Source organism: Dromiciops gliroides, chromosome 3 (assembly GCF_019393635.1).
Source record: "Dromiciops gliroides isolate mDroGli1 chromosome 3, mDroGli1.pri, whole genome shotgun sequence".
Lineage (NCBI taxonomy): Eukaryota > Metazoa > Chordata > Mammalia > Microbiotheria > Microbiotheriidae > Dromiciops > Dromiciops gliroides.
Genome location: NC_057863.1, coordinates 627,824,291 through 627,838,224, shown reverse-complemented (window position 1 = coordinate 627,838,224; position 13,934 = coordinate 627,824,291). Strand labels below are relative to the sequence as shown.

At 41.6% G+C, this 13,934-nt stretch overlaps 1 protein-coding gene across 1 annotated transcript in view; it reads left to right on the top strand.

Annotated features, from left to right (window-relative positions):
* Window positions 1–13,934, top strand: part of LOC122750057 (coiled-coil domain-containing protein 50-like) — a 59,865-nt gene that overhangs the window by 16,697 nt on the left and 29,234 nt on the right. Inside the window, exons 2-4 of the mRNA XM_043996706.1 lie at window positions 4,113–4,175; window positions 9,181–9,310; window positions 10,559–10,649. Of these exons, the coding sequence (XP_043852641.1) occupies window positions 4,113–4,175; window positions 9,181–9,310; window positions 10,559–10,649 (284 nt within the window). The remainder of the gene's footprint in view (window positions 1–4,112; window positions 4,176–9,180; window positions 9,311–10,558; window positions 10,650–13,934) is intronic.

Below are 13,934 nucleotides of genomic sequence, written 5' to 3'. Positions count from 1 at the left end.
TTTAACAAGCTAATTTAAATTTAATTTGGGGGGATGGGGCAATGAGGGTTAAGTGACTTACCCAGGGTCACACAGCTAGTAAGTGTCTGAGTCCAGATTCAAACTTAAGTTCTCCTGAATCCGGGGCTGGTACTTTATCCACTGCACCATCTAACTATCCCCTAAATTTAAATTTGACAACTGGTTCTCCATGGGAACACACCCCTTTGACTTCCTTGAGGTATATGTGCTTGGCAGTGAAATCTCTGGGTCAAAGGATATGAAACATTTTAATTGCTTTTTAAGCATAATTGCAAATTCCTTTATGGAATAGTTAGACCAATTCACAGCTCCATTAATAGTGCATTAATGGGGACAGCTAGGTGGCACAGTGGATAGAGCACCAGCCCTGGAATCAGGAGTACCTGAGTTCAAATCCAGCCTCAGACACTTGACACTTAACTAGCTGTGTGACCCTGGGCAAGTCACTTAACCCCAATTGCCTCACTAAAAAAAAAAAATAGTGCATTAATAGATCTTTCTTTCCACAGGCACTCCATCACTGATTCATCTTTTGACATCTTTGTCCATTTTCTTGGGGTGAGGTGAAATCCCAGAGTTGTTTTGAGATTTGCATTTCTTCAATTAGTAGTGCTATTTCAGCACTCAGATACACTAATAAAAATATATTTTCCAGGGGCATCTAGGTGGCACAGTGGATAAAGCACCAGCCCTGGATTCAGGAGGACCTGAGTTCAAATCCAGCCTCAGACACTTGACACTTACTAGCTGTGTGACCTTGGGCAAGTCACTTAACCCTCATTGCCCCACAAATATATATATATATATATTTTTTTCCAATTCAATTTAATTCACAAGCATTTAAGTGCCTATCGTGCCAAGTTCTGTGCTAAGTGCTGACAACACAAGGGTCTTATATTTTACTGAGGACATGCCATGTATCCACATTTAAATAAATGCCAAGGATATTTAAAGATAGAGAGTGACATGATCAGACCTGTGCTTGAGAGTGATCACTTTGACAGCTGAATGGAGGTTGGATTGGAGTGGGGAGAGATTTGAGGCAGGGAGATCAACCAGCAGGCTATTGCAATAGCCTAGGTGTGAGGTAATAAGGGTCTATACCAGGGTAGTGACAAGGTCAGAGGAGAGGAGGTGGAATACACAAGATATATTATGAAGGTGTAAAGGACAGGCCTTGACAACAGCTTGGATATGGGGGCTGAGACTTAATAAGGAATTGAGGATGACACCTAGGTTCTGAGAGTGTGAAAATGGAAAGATGCCCTCCATAGGAATAGGGAAGTTTGAAAGCAGGGAGGATTGTGGGAAATGATAATGAGTTTAGTTTGGGACATGTTAGGTTTAAGATGTCTACAGGATGTCCAGTTTGAGATGTCTGAAAGGCAGTTGGAGATCAGAGGTCAGCAGAGTTTGGGGCAGGAATCAACAGCATAAAGATGGTGATTAAACCCATGGGAGCTAATGAGGTCACCAAGTGCAGTAGTATGGAAGGAGAAGAGAAGATGACTCAGAACAGAGCCCCAGGAAATAGACACACACAGTTAAAGAGTGTGACCTAGGGGGCAGCTAGATGGCACAGTGGTAAAGCACCGGCCCTGGAATCAGGAGTACCTGAGTTCAAATCCAGCCTCAGACACTTGACAATTACTAGCTGTGGGACCCTGGGCAAGTCACTTAACCCTCATTGCCCTGCAAAAAAAAAGAATGTGACCTTGATGAAGATCCAGCAAAGAAGACTGAGAAAGAGAGACCAGGCAGGTAAGAAAGGACAGTGTCACGGCAACCTAGAGAGAAGAGAATGTCAAGGAGAAGAAGATGACATCCATTGTCAGTGCTGAAGAGAGGTCAAGGACAATGAGTATTGGAAGAAGGCCACCAGATTTAGCAATGAAGAGATTCTTAGTAACTGGGAGGAATAATGAGATTGGAAGGCCAACTACAAGGAGCTTGGAGGACAGAGAGAGGAAAGGGAGTATTGACAGTATAGATGACCTCCTCTAGTTTAGCCACAAAAGGGAGGAGGGAGATAGGATGATAGTAGTGACTGAAACTGATTGAAAGGACTTGCTTTCTTTAATTGTCTAATTAAATTTTCACTAGGCACCTTAGAAATTGTCAAATACTGCAAAGCAAGACTTGATTTATTGTTTTGTTGATCCTCTAGATGGAAGAAAATGGTGAAGAAAATGGTAATAATGCGCATTGAACTTTAAAATGTTTTATGCATACATTTCTTCCCCCCCACCCCCAACCACCATATTCTCATTTCCCATTACTCTTCCCCCAAAGATCTGGTTGTTAAATGTTTAACATTTAACACACCCATTTACAAGCCATATTGGAGGAAACTTTATGTGTCAGGCTGAAGATTTTGTTTCATCCTAGAAGCAACAGGAGACCACTGTCTCAATCAGTGGAAGTCATGAGCCCACTGTACTCTCTTTACCTTGCGACTTAAAGAGTTTTGTGTTTGCTTCTAGTTCCCGTGTTTTAAGAGGGGAAATTGACAAACATTCCATAGAAGGATGATGAAGATAAAGAGGTCTGAAGACCAGGACATATAATGAATACTTGATGGAAGTAGGGGTGTTTAGTTCAAAGAGGAGAGGACTAAGGGAAAAGGGGATGGCTGCCTTCAATTATGTGAAGGGATGTCCAATAGAAGAGGGATTAAACCAGAGGTTCTTAACCTACGATCCATGAACTTGGGTTTAAATTTCTTTTGCTGACTGTATTTCAATAGAATTTGTTTCCGTTTTGCTCCTCTGTATTTTATTTTATCCATATACAAACAAGATGGAGATAAGGAGTCTGTCCATCAGTGTTGTTGTTGTTGAGTCATTTCAGCCAGATTCAACTCCTCATTCCCCCATTTCGGGTTTTCTTGGTAAAGATACTGGAGTGGTTTGTCATTTCTTTCTCCAGGTCATTTTACAGATGAGGAAACTGAGGCAAACAGGGTCAAGTGACTTGCCCAGGGTCACACAGCTAGTAAGTGTCTGAGGTCAGATTTGAACTCAGGAAGGTGAGTCTTCCTGACTCCAGGCCCTTCACTCTATCCACAGCACCATCTAGCATGAGTTTTATTAGAATACCAAAAGGGGCCTTGACACACAAAAAAGGTTCAAACTTTTTGCAGAACTAGGACCAGTAGGTGATAGTTGTAGGTAAAAGATCACAGCTTAGTGTAAGATGGAACTGTCTAGTGATAACAGATATCCCAAAAAAGGTTAAGGCTGTCTTGCAAAGTAGTGAGCTATACATCACTAAGAATGTCTAACTAACTGCTGCATGACTATGTTGGGGTGGGGGTGGGGGGTGAGGTCAGGGGAGTGCTGGGAAGTTGAACCAAATGACCTCTAAGTGACCTCATTGGATCTGAACCTGGAAGGAGCTTTAGAGAATCTCTGGTCCAGTTAACTCCTTCCTTTTGCAGTCAAGGAAACTGAGAGATTAAGGTAAATTGCCTGAAGTCACACAGGTTAAGAGGCCACTCCAACTCAGAGACTCCCTATTTCACATGTGGCTTATCTTCCCAACTGAAATAGAAGGTCTTTGAGGGTAGGAATGATGGCCTAAGTTGTTTCAGTGTCCCCCGGGAACACTTTAGAGGGTATCCCATGAATAATAACTGATTAAGATCACTTGCTTTCTTTGATTGTCCAAAAATCTCATGTGATTCAAGGTCCAGATTCTTATATTTCCAATACTTGTACAGTGTCAAAAGGAAGCATTATTTCTTTTCTTAAAAAATAGTATTCTATTTTATCTTTTTCCAATTACATGCAAAGATAGCCTTCAACATTCATCTCTGTAAGATTTCGAGCTCCAAATTCTTCTCCCACCTTCCCCTCCTTAAGCCAGCAAACAATCTGATATGGGTCATACATTATAATCATGTTAAACATATTTCCACACCAGTCATGTTGTGAGAGAATTACCAGAACAAAAGGAAAAAACACAAGAAAGAAGAGACAACAACCAAAAAACAATAAAAGTGAAAATAGTATGAGGAAGTATTATTTCTACCAATCAATTGTTATCTTATATATTTTGTTGGCTGTTTTTTTTTTTTCTTTTTTTGACAGTTCGTCAAGATTTTGCTATCCTTGAGGATGGAGCCCTGGCCCATTGCTTGCAGAAACAAGAAAGTAAGTCTTCAAAAGCCAAAATTATCCTAGCAACAGTGTTGTTTTTTTAAAGCCTTATTGAGGCATCTTGATTTTGACATCACAAATATTTCCCAGCATCTCCTGGTCTCTCCAGCTCCCCATTCAAAGACACAATAGACATCTCTACTAGGAAACACACTTAAGCAAACCAGTCAATGATGGATGACTTCTGTGTGTAGGGGAGGGGGTGTTTTTAATCATATATCCTCTGGAACCAAGATTGGTCATTGTATTTCATCTGAGTTCTACTGCCCGTTAGTTACTATTTATGTTATAGGAATAGTGAATATCAATGTTAGCATAGTTAGTCTTTGGGGGGGGGCAGGGCAATGGGGGTTAAGTGACTTGCCCAGGGTCACACGCCTAGTGTCAAGTGTCTGAGGTCATATTTGAACTCAGGTCCTCCTGAATCCAAGGCTGGTGCTTTATTTATTTATTTGTTTATTTGTTTATTTATTTATTTGTTTATTTATTTATTTGTTTATTTATTTATTTATTTATTTATTTATTTATTTACTGCACCACCTAGCTGCCCCCATACTCTTCTCTTGGTTCTGCCTATGTTTAAAAATAAATTTTTATTCAGATATTTTGTTTCCTCAGAGATCCAGTGCTTGTTTATTTGTCTAAATGCTTGTTTCCTTCCTTCCTCACCATGCCCAGTAGTGGGATCTCTGAGTAAGATACAAGAATTCTTTCCTGATCTTTTGCAATTGATTGAACTTTGTAAAATTGAAGTTTTGCTCTCCTCCACAGATCACAATGAATGGTAAGGTTAGGAATCAATGCCCAACCTGCTTCCTAGACTGGGATTCTATCAGATTGGTTCTTGGCTTCCTTCCCTCCTTCGATTCTTGTTTAGTTGAATGTTATTTGCACTTGTAAAGGCAACATTTAAAAATATATATATAAATGGAGCAGCTAGGTGGCACAGTGGATAGAGCACCGGCTCTGGATTCAGGAGGTCCTGAGTTCAAATCCGGCCTCAGACACTTAACAATTACTAGCTGTGTGACCCTGGGCAAGTCACTTAACCCCCATTGCCTCACCATATATATACATATACATATATATGTATATAAAGCATTAAAATAAATGAATGAATAAATGAAAGAAAAATAAATAAAAATAAAGACCAGAATAAAAATAAACAAATAAATTAACAAGACCAAATAAATGAATGAGTCAATAAATAAATAAATCTATCTGGTTATCTTTCAGGCCAAGCAGGGTTTTTGTAGCTCCTCCCTGCCTTCCTTATAGTATGTCTCCCTACTCAATGAAAGCCTTTGCTAGTCTTTCATCCAGGGTATTTCAATCATCTTTTGGGAAACTAGGTGGTGCAGTGGATAGAGCACTGAGACTGGAGCCAGAAAGACCTGAGTTCAAATCCAGCCACAGACACTTGCTGGGTGACCCTGGGCAAGTCACTTAACCCTGTTTGCTTCCATTTCTTCATCTGTAAAGTGAGCTGGAGAAGAAAATATCAACCCCCCCTCCCCTCTCAGTATCTCTGCCAAGAAAACCCCAAATGGGGTCACCAAGAGTTTGAAACAACTGAATGCAAATTTTAATAATCATTCAGTCAGTCAACACAAGCAGGATAATTGTAATGCCATTTTAGGGGTGGATTAAAAAACAAAATAAACTTTTGTATTTAGAAAAATTCATTTAGATATCAACAAGAGAGCAATAATAACACACCATTATAAATAGCCTTAAATTTTGCAAAGAACTTTATATACATCATCTCCTTTGAGCTTTGTACAATAACTCCCTGGGGTAGAGACTTATTTCCATTTTATAGATGAAGAAACTGATACCACAAGAGAGAAACAGACTCACCTGGGGTCACAGAGCTCAGAAATGTCAGATTTGAACCCAAAGTACTGCCCACGCTTCCCCTTTCCAGCACAGCAACCACAATGAAATTGAGTTGTCATTGCTCCTAGATTCTTCAATCACCTCCCCTCGGGCCCCACTCAACATCCCCATGACTTCCCGGAATGAAACGCCCCTCCTCAGCCAAGAATCCCCAGGATCCTTTGTCTCTTCCTATTAGAATAGAAATAAGTTCCTTCAGAGAAAGGACTGTCTCCCCTTTCTATTTGTATACCCAGTGCTTTAGCATGGTCTCTGGCACATTTGTTGTTGCTGTTCAGTTGTGTTTGACTTTCTGTGACTCCATTTGGGGTTTACCTGGCCGAGAGATTGGGGTGGTTGGCCATTTCCTTCTCCAGCTCATTTTACAGATGCAGAAACTGAGGCAAGCAGGGTGAGGTGAGACAGTAAGTGTCTGAGACTGACTCCAGTCTGGCTCTCTACTGCACCACTTACTTCACTGTCACATCTGGCACATAGTAACCCTTAATACATGGGTTGGGGGTTTTTTCCATTCATTTGGGTCTTTCTGACTCCAAAAATAGCTTTTCTGGTACTTAAAAAAATCCTTTATTTTTCAAGCTTTCTCGAAGCACCATTGGTTAAAGAGGTCTCAGGATAGATATTGGGATGTTTACCCCCTACTTAGAGTCAGAAAATGGATATCCACGTGGGACCTTGTTACCCTTTTACTGCTCTGCTCTGTGGAATTTTTTTTATTATTCTTTTAATGGACAGTGTTCTTTTATTGGCTCCCATTTTAGTACTTAATGGAGAGCAGGCTGATGTAAAGGTTTTTATAGACAAGTTACATTAAAAGAATGGCATGGAGAGGACTTCCGGGGACAGCTGACCTTTTCTTGGTCCCCTGTGATTAGAGCAAATCATTTTCTATCCCAGCCTTAGTGTCCTTATCTATGAAATGAGGAGATTGGACTAAATGACTTCCTAGAGCCATTCCATCTCTAAATAGGAAGGAAGGAAGGAAGGAAGGAAGGAAGGAAGGAAGGAAGGAAGGAAGGAAGGAAGGAAGGAAGGAAGGAAGGAAGGAAGGAAGGAAGGAAGGAAGGAAGGAAGGAAGGAAGGAAGGGAGGGAGGGAGGGAGGGAGGGAGGGAGGAAGGAAGGAAGGAAGGAAGGAAAGAGGAAAGGAAGGAAGGAAATAAGGGAGGGAGGAAGGGGAGAAAGGGAGGAAAGAAGGGAGGAGGGAGGAAGGAAGGAAGGAGGGAAGGAGTGAGGAAGGAACGCTTCTCTGCAAGTGATAGTCTTAGAGCAGGGGATTCTGAACCTTTTTGGTGTCCTGGACCCCTTTAGCAGTCAGTCTGGGGAAGCCTATGGACCACTTCTCAAAATTATGTCTTGAAATGCATAAAATAAAATATAAAGGATTGCAAAGGAAACCAGTCACATTGAAATAGAGTTATCTAAAAATATTTAATTTAAATTTTTACCCCAGGTTAAGAATCTCTGTTTAGAACATGCCCTGAGACTCTAAAAGTTTAAGTGACTAGTCTAGGGTCACTAAATCAGTATGTGTCAGAGGTAGGGCTTGAACCCAGGTCTTCCTGCCTCCAATGCCAGCCCTCTATCCACTAGGCCCCATTCCCTTTGAAAACTGTTAAAGGGGGGCAGCTAGGTGGCGCAGTGGATAGAGCACCAGCCCTGGAGTCAGGAGTACCTGAGTTCAAATCCAGCCTCAGACACTTAACACTTACTAGCTGTGTGACCCTGGGTAAGTCACTTAACCCCAATTGCCTCACTAAAAAAACAAAAACTGTTAAAGCATTCTGAAAATGTGCTTCATGATGCTCTTGTAAGTTTTGCTACAAAACCTTGACTAGAAAGCTGACCAGATTTCTGGAGATCAAAGAGAAGTGTCTCATGATATCATCGACACAGAGTCCTAGCCTTGGAATCAGAAGAACCAGCTTCACATCCCACTTCTGACACCTGTCGGCTGTGTGACCATGGGCTAGTTAATTTCTCTCTCGTGCTTCCTTTTCTTCATCTGTAAAATGGGTATAATTCCCGTACTTCAGAGACCCACAGGGCTGGTTGTGAGGCTCAAATGAAATAATGTATGGAAAGCACTCTGTAGCCTTTAATGCTCTCTGTAATCATCCATTATGATTATGACTGTTATTATTATTGCTACAAAGGGATATCTTCACACATCAAAAAACCAGTTAGAGATAATAATAATAATAATATCAAATAACATTTCTATAATGCCAGGCACTTTGCTAAGCACCTTATAAATATCATCCCACTTGATTCTCACAACCACCCTGGAGGTAGGTACTATTATTTGTTGTCATTTTATGAAAGTTATTGCCCCTAGGTGTGGTCCCAATATGTGGCTGCAGTTCAGTGGCCACTAGAGGGCGGTCCCAGGCCTTTATTCCTCATCTACCAAATTCGTGGTTAAGCATCACCTCTGCAGCCCTCAATGGGCTTCTGCAAATTCCCGTCATCAAGATACGTCCATGTGATTCTACAGTTCACGTGTCCCCTGGTGTAGTTGAGATGCTGCCAGGGTGAAGTGCAAAACAAAGACGATTTGTTCATCCAGCTCATCTCAGCACCAGGCTCCTCCTGCATCAGGGACTTAATAAGCATCCGTGGAATTGAACTGTTCCAGCAAACCTCTGCTTTTGAAGTTTCCTTATAGAAGACGTTTGTCTCCCTCCCCTGGGCATTTTCATTGGCTGTCCCCCACTCATGGGATGCTCTCTTTCATCATCTCTGTCTATTGCTTTTCCTCTATTAATTATCACCATTTTATCCTGTCTATAGCTTGTTTGTACCTAGTCCTTTGCTTGCTGTCTCCCCTGGTAGATTGTGAGCTCCTTGAGGGCAGGGACTGTCTTTTGCCTCTCTTTGCATCCCTGACACTTAGCACAATGCCTGCCTGCCTGCTTTATCGCTCCGGTGAGGGCATTGGACCTCTGAAGGTCCTCCATGCTCTAAATCTCTAATCTTAGGACAGTTCCCCCCAAGGTTAGGTATATGAGGACTACACAGATGTTGTTGTAGCTGTTGTTATTGTTTTGCAAATGAAGGGTCTAACTGGGCTGTTCTACACCCATTTTTTTTTTCATACAGTTGAACAGCATTATGCCTCCAATGTGCAGAAGAGTCAGCTTGTTCAGATGGACATTCGGATAGCCCGAAAACTGCAAGATGTGGAGAACCAGGGAAGAAAACTGGGGAAATCTCACCAACAGAAAAAAATGTAGGGGAACACCAAGCCTTCCTTCATGCTTGGCCCCTAGTTTTTCTGTTCCATAAATTCTTTGAACTGTCCCCATCCACTTTTGTCTCTGTAGCTCCTAGTAGGAGAGGAAGCCTGGAGAAATTGGAAAGAAGAAAGGCTCAGAGGGGGGGTTTGGGTTGTTCATTTGTTTAGAGCATTCCCTACTCTTCTTGACTCTATTTGGGGTTTTCTTGGCAGAGATGCTGGAGCGGTTTGCCATTTCCTTCTCCAGCTCATTTTACAGATGAGGAAACTGAGTCAAAGAGGGTTAAGTGACTTGCCCAGGGTCACACAGCTATTAAGACTCTGAGGCTGGATTTGAACTCAAGATGAGTCTTCCTGACTCCAGGCCTGGCATTCCAAGCACTATGGCACCACCTAGCTTTCTGTAATCAGAGGACCTGAGTTTAAATCCTATTTGCTACCTGTGTGACCTTGGGTAAGTCACTTAACCCTCTTTGACTCAGTTTCTTCATCCGTTAAATGAGAGGTTTAGACTAGATGACTTCCAGCGGCCCTCCCATCTCTAAGTCAATGATCCTACAATCTAGTTAATGACAAAAAATTCTCTATATCCTCCTCTGCACAAAGAGTAAGTCAGTTAACCTACCTGTGCCCAGCTTCCTCACCTGCCAAAAAGGGTTTGGACTAAATTATCTCTGAGGACCCTTTCAGCTTCAAATCTATAGCCCTATAAAACATGATGTATGTTCAGAGAAAGAGATAGAAAAATAGAGACAGGGACCGTTTCATTTTTGTCTCTGTGTTTCCAGGGCCTAGCACACAGGGCCTGGCCCACGTTGTTGTTCAGTCATTTCAGTCGGGTTTGACTCTCCATGGCCCCATGTGGGGTTTTCTTGGCAAAGATACTGGAGTGGTTTTGCCATTCCCTTCTCCAGCTCATTTTACAGATGGGGAAGCTGAGGCAAACAGGGTGAAGTGACTTGCCCAGGGTCACATAGCTAATAAGTGTCTGAGGCTGGATTTGAACTCAGGTCTTACTGACTCCAGGCCCAGTGCTCTATTTTACTGCATCTCCTAGCTGCCCCTCCTAGCCCATAGAAGTTATTTGTTAATGGTTAGAAGCAGATCCAGAAGTTGGGTTATTCCTTCCGGGCCAGCAAGATCGCTTTCTACTTGCATGCCAAAGTTGAAAATCAAACCTGTGATGAAATGGGATATACTAGGTTTCACCTCTTCTCACTCACTCTTCTCACTGATATTTAGGGAAGAGAGTGATTCTGAGCTGGCTCGATCGATTCAGGAAGAAATCCAGAGGAAAGCAGAGGAGTGTCGGCAGAGAGAAGAAGACGACCAGGTATGGGATAGGATGAGGCCCCCGGGTCTTCTTCTCTGCTCACATCACACGGATTGAGTGTTGGGTTCCCACGGAGGTGCCACGGTTTCAGAAGGATGTCGATAAGCTTGGCAAGCCTTCCAAGGGTGTCCTGACACCCACTACTCCCTCACTAGATAGAGTGAATATGGCCTGTCATTCATTTGTCTGTTGTTGTTCATTCAGTTGTGTCCACTCTTCGTGACCCCATGGATCACAGCAGCCCTTCAGTCCTCCGTGATCTCCCAAAGTCTGTCCAAACTCACATTCTTTGCTTCCGTGACAATATCATTTGTCTAAGGTCCATTTCAGTGTCAAGTTCAATCTATCTCTGATGTCCCCAAGAAAGATCCTCCTTTTGTTAGTGGAGGATACATCCTGTCCTAGACAGCTTGTCAATGTCCTCCCATAAATCTGCCACAGAGGGTCTATCTGGGGTCCTGGGAGTCTCCCCCATGTATGCTGAATTTATATGATACCAGCACACAATATGGGGACTCAAGTACCCCCTGTGTTTCCCTTCTTGGGCCTCAGTTTACTCATCTGTAAAATGAAGGGATCAAACTAGAGCCCCTCTAAGACTTAGACTGTGAGCTCATTGAGGGCAGAGCCCGGTTTTTTGTCTTTCTTTATATCCCCATTGCTTAGCACAGTGCATGGCATATAGTGGGCACTTAATAAATGCCTGTTGACTGGCTGACTCTAGAATTCCTTTTAGTTCTAAACCTATAAGGATTTAACAAATGCTTGTAGATTGAAGAGCTCTGTTATTCTATCAACCTGAAAGGTTGATACTCTTCTGAATTATTAATAATAATAACAATTTAAATGATGTTTAAACATTTGCAAAATGTTTTTACATATATCATGTCATTTGATTCTCAAAACAATAGTGTGAGGTAGATGCTATGGGATTGGTATCCTTGTTTTTGCACATGGAGAAACTAAGGCCATTTGACACTTACTAGCTGTGTGACCCTGGGCAAGTCACTTAAACCTTATTTCCCCCTCAAAAAAAAAAAAGACTTAGAGATTCATAGGAATGAAGGAACTAAGCATTTATTAAGTGGTGCCTAAGCTTAGTGGTGCCTAAGCACTTCCTAAATATTGTCTCATTTGATCCTCACAACAATCTTGGGAAGGATTATGATTCCCTTTATTTTTTTTTTAGACTTTTATTTTCCAAATTACATGTAAAAGGGGCAGCTAGGTGGCATAGTGGCTAAAGCACTGGCCCTGGATTCAGGAGGACCTGAGTTCAAATCCGGCCTCAGACACTTGACACTTACTAGCTGTGTGACCTTGGGCAAGTCACTTAATCCTCATTGTCCCACAAAAAAAAAATTGCATGTAAAGGCAAATTTTGACATCAATTTTTTAAAAAAAACTTTGTGTTCCAACTTCTCTTCCTCCCTCCCCTCCCACCTCCACCCCAAGAACTCAAACAATTCAACATAAATTATACATCAGCAGTCATGGCAAACAATTCTACCTAGATTTACGTTGTGATTCCCTTTTTATAGTTGAGGAGACTGAGGCAGAGGAAAGTTAAGTGACTTCCTCAGGGTCACACAGCTAGTGTCTGAGACTGGATTTGAACCTAGCTCTTCCTGACTCTAAAGTCACAAGGACATACAGCCTCTGGTGATGCCTTCACTGAAATAATTTCTGAATCTCTATTTCCTCATCTACAAAATGGACTGAGATGCAAGAGGGTACAGAGGTGTGAAGAAGCCCTGGGCTCCATTCTCATTTTTGATGTTTACCACCTGGGTGACTTTCGGAAAGTCATTTGATCAGCCTGGGTATCAGTTTCCTCCTCTGTAAAATGAGATTTGTTGGACTAGATGTCTTTGCTTTCTAGGTTCCTTTTAGCTCCACACCTATCATTCTATTTAATTCAATTTAATAAACATTTATTAAATGCCTACCATGTGACAGGCACTATGCTAAGTGCTGAGGATATCAAAAAAAAAAAAAAGAAGACAAAAGACAGTCCCTGCCCTCAAGGAGCTTACAGCATGAGAACAAATATATATATAAACCAAGCTATACATGGTATGAATAGGGAATAATTAAAGAAGGAAAGCACTGGAATTAAGAGGGATTTTGATTATACCTCTGATGATACATTTCCTTTCCTCTCATGAGTTACAGTGATAAATCATTAAAACATTAGTAATCCATCATCTTGTACCTTGGCTTTCGCCGTATGAATCATTGTATTTATTTTAGGACATGGTAAACTTTGGGAGGGAATGAGAGCCCTAGGGGTAGCTGGTCTTCACTGCCCCCTTGTGGTGAATGTTCTTCAGAGTCCCCATTTCCTTCAGATTCCCAGTTGCTTTTTTCTTTCATAAAGAAATCCGAAAGGGTCAGAGATTTAGAATTGGAATCACTGCTGTTGTAGTGATGGAAAAAAAAAATAGAGGCCCAGAGAGTAAAGGGATTTGCCCAAAGTCACCCGGATCCTTCAGGGGCAGGGGTGGGATTTGAACCCAGGTCTTTGGTCTTCAACTCCTGCCTGGCACATAGTAGACACTTAATAAATGTTTATTGATTGATGTTTCTCAAATTCTACTTTAGTGAATTCGCACAGAAGGATTTTAGGACCTTCAAGTCTAGAGACAGCAAGAAGAGTCTGGGTCCCTTGTAGTCAGCAGTGCATCCTGGTAGCCCAATGGATAGAGCACTGGACCTGGAGGCAGGAAGACCTGAATTCAAATCCTTCCTCAGACATTTACTAATTTTCTGACCTTAGGAAAATCACTTAACCCATTTACCTCAGTTTTCTCATCTGCAAAATAGGGATGATGATAATAGCACCTATCTCCTAGGACTATTGTGAGGATACTTGGAGATAATGTTTATCAAGCACTTTGCAAACCTTAAAGGACTTTATATAAACATTATTGTTAGTATTTATGTCCGGCACCTCAGAGGAGAGCTGGCCACCTAAGGCTGTGAATTGGAGATGGGCTGAATTCTCTTCTTTTCTAGAACCATTACCCTCCATTGAGATTGTATAAAAGTCAACAGGAAAACTGCATCCTGACACAAATGGGACAGCATAGCTGGGGGGAAAGAGGGAAGAAGAGGCTAATAACCAACTGTTCATTTGTATTTGTTTTAAAATGTTCTATTTTTTATTCTGAATTTAGCCAACACGACATGAAATGGATATTTCCATATATAAAGTATAGCAGAGATATAGGATTTACAGGAAGCAGCCAGCTTTGGTTATGGCCAACTTACTTTTCCTTTTAA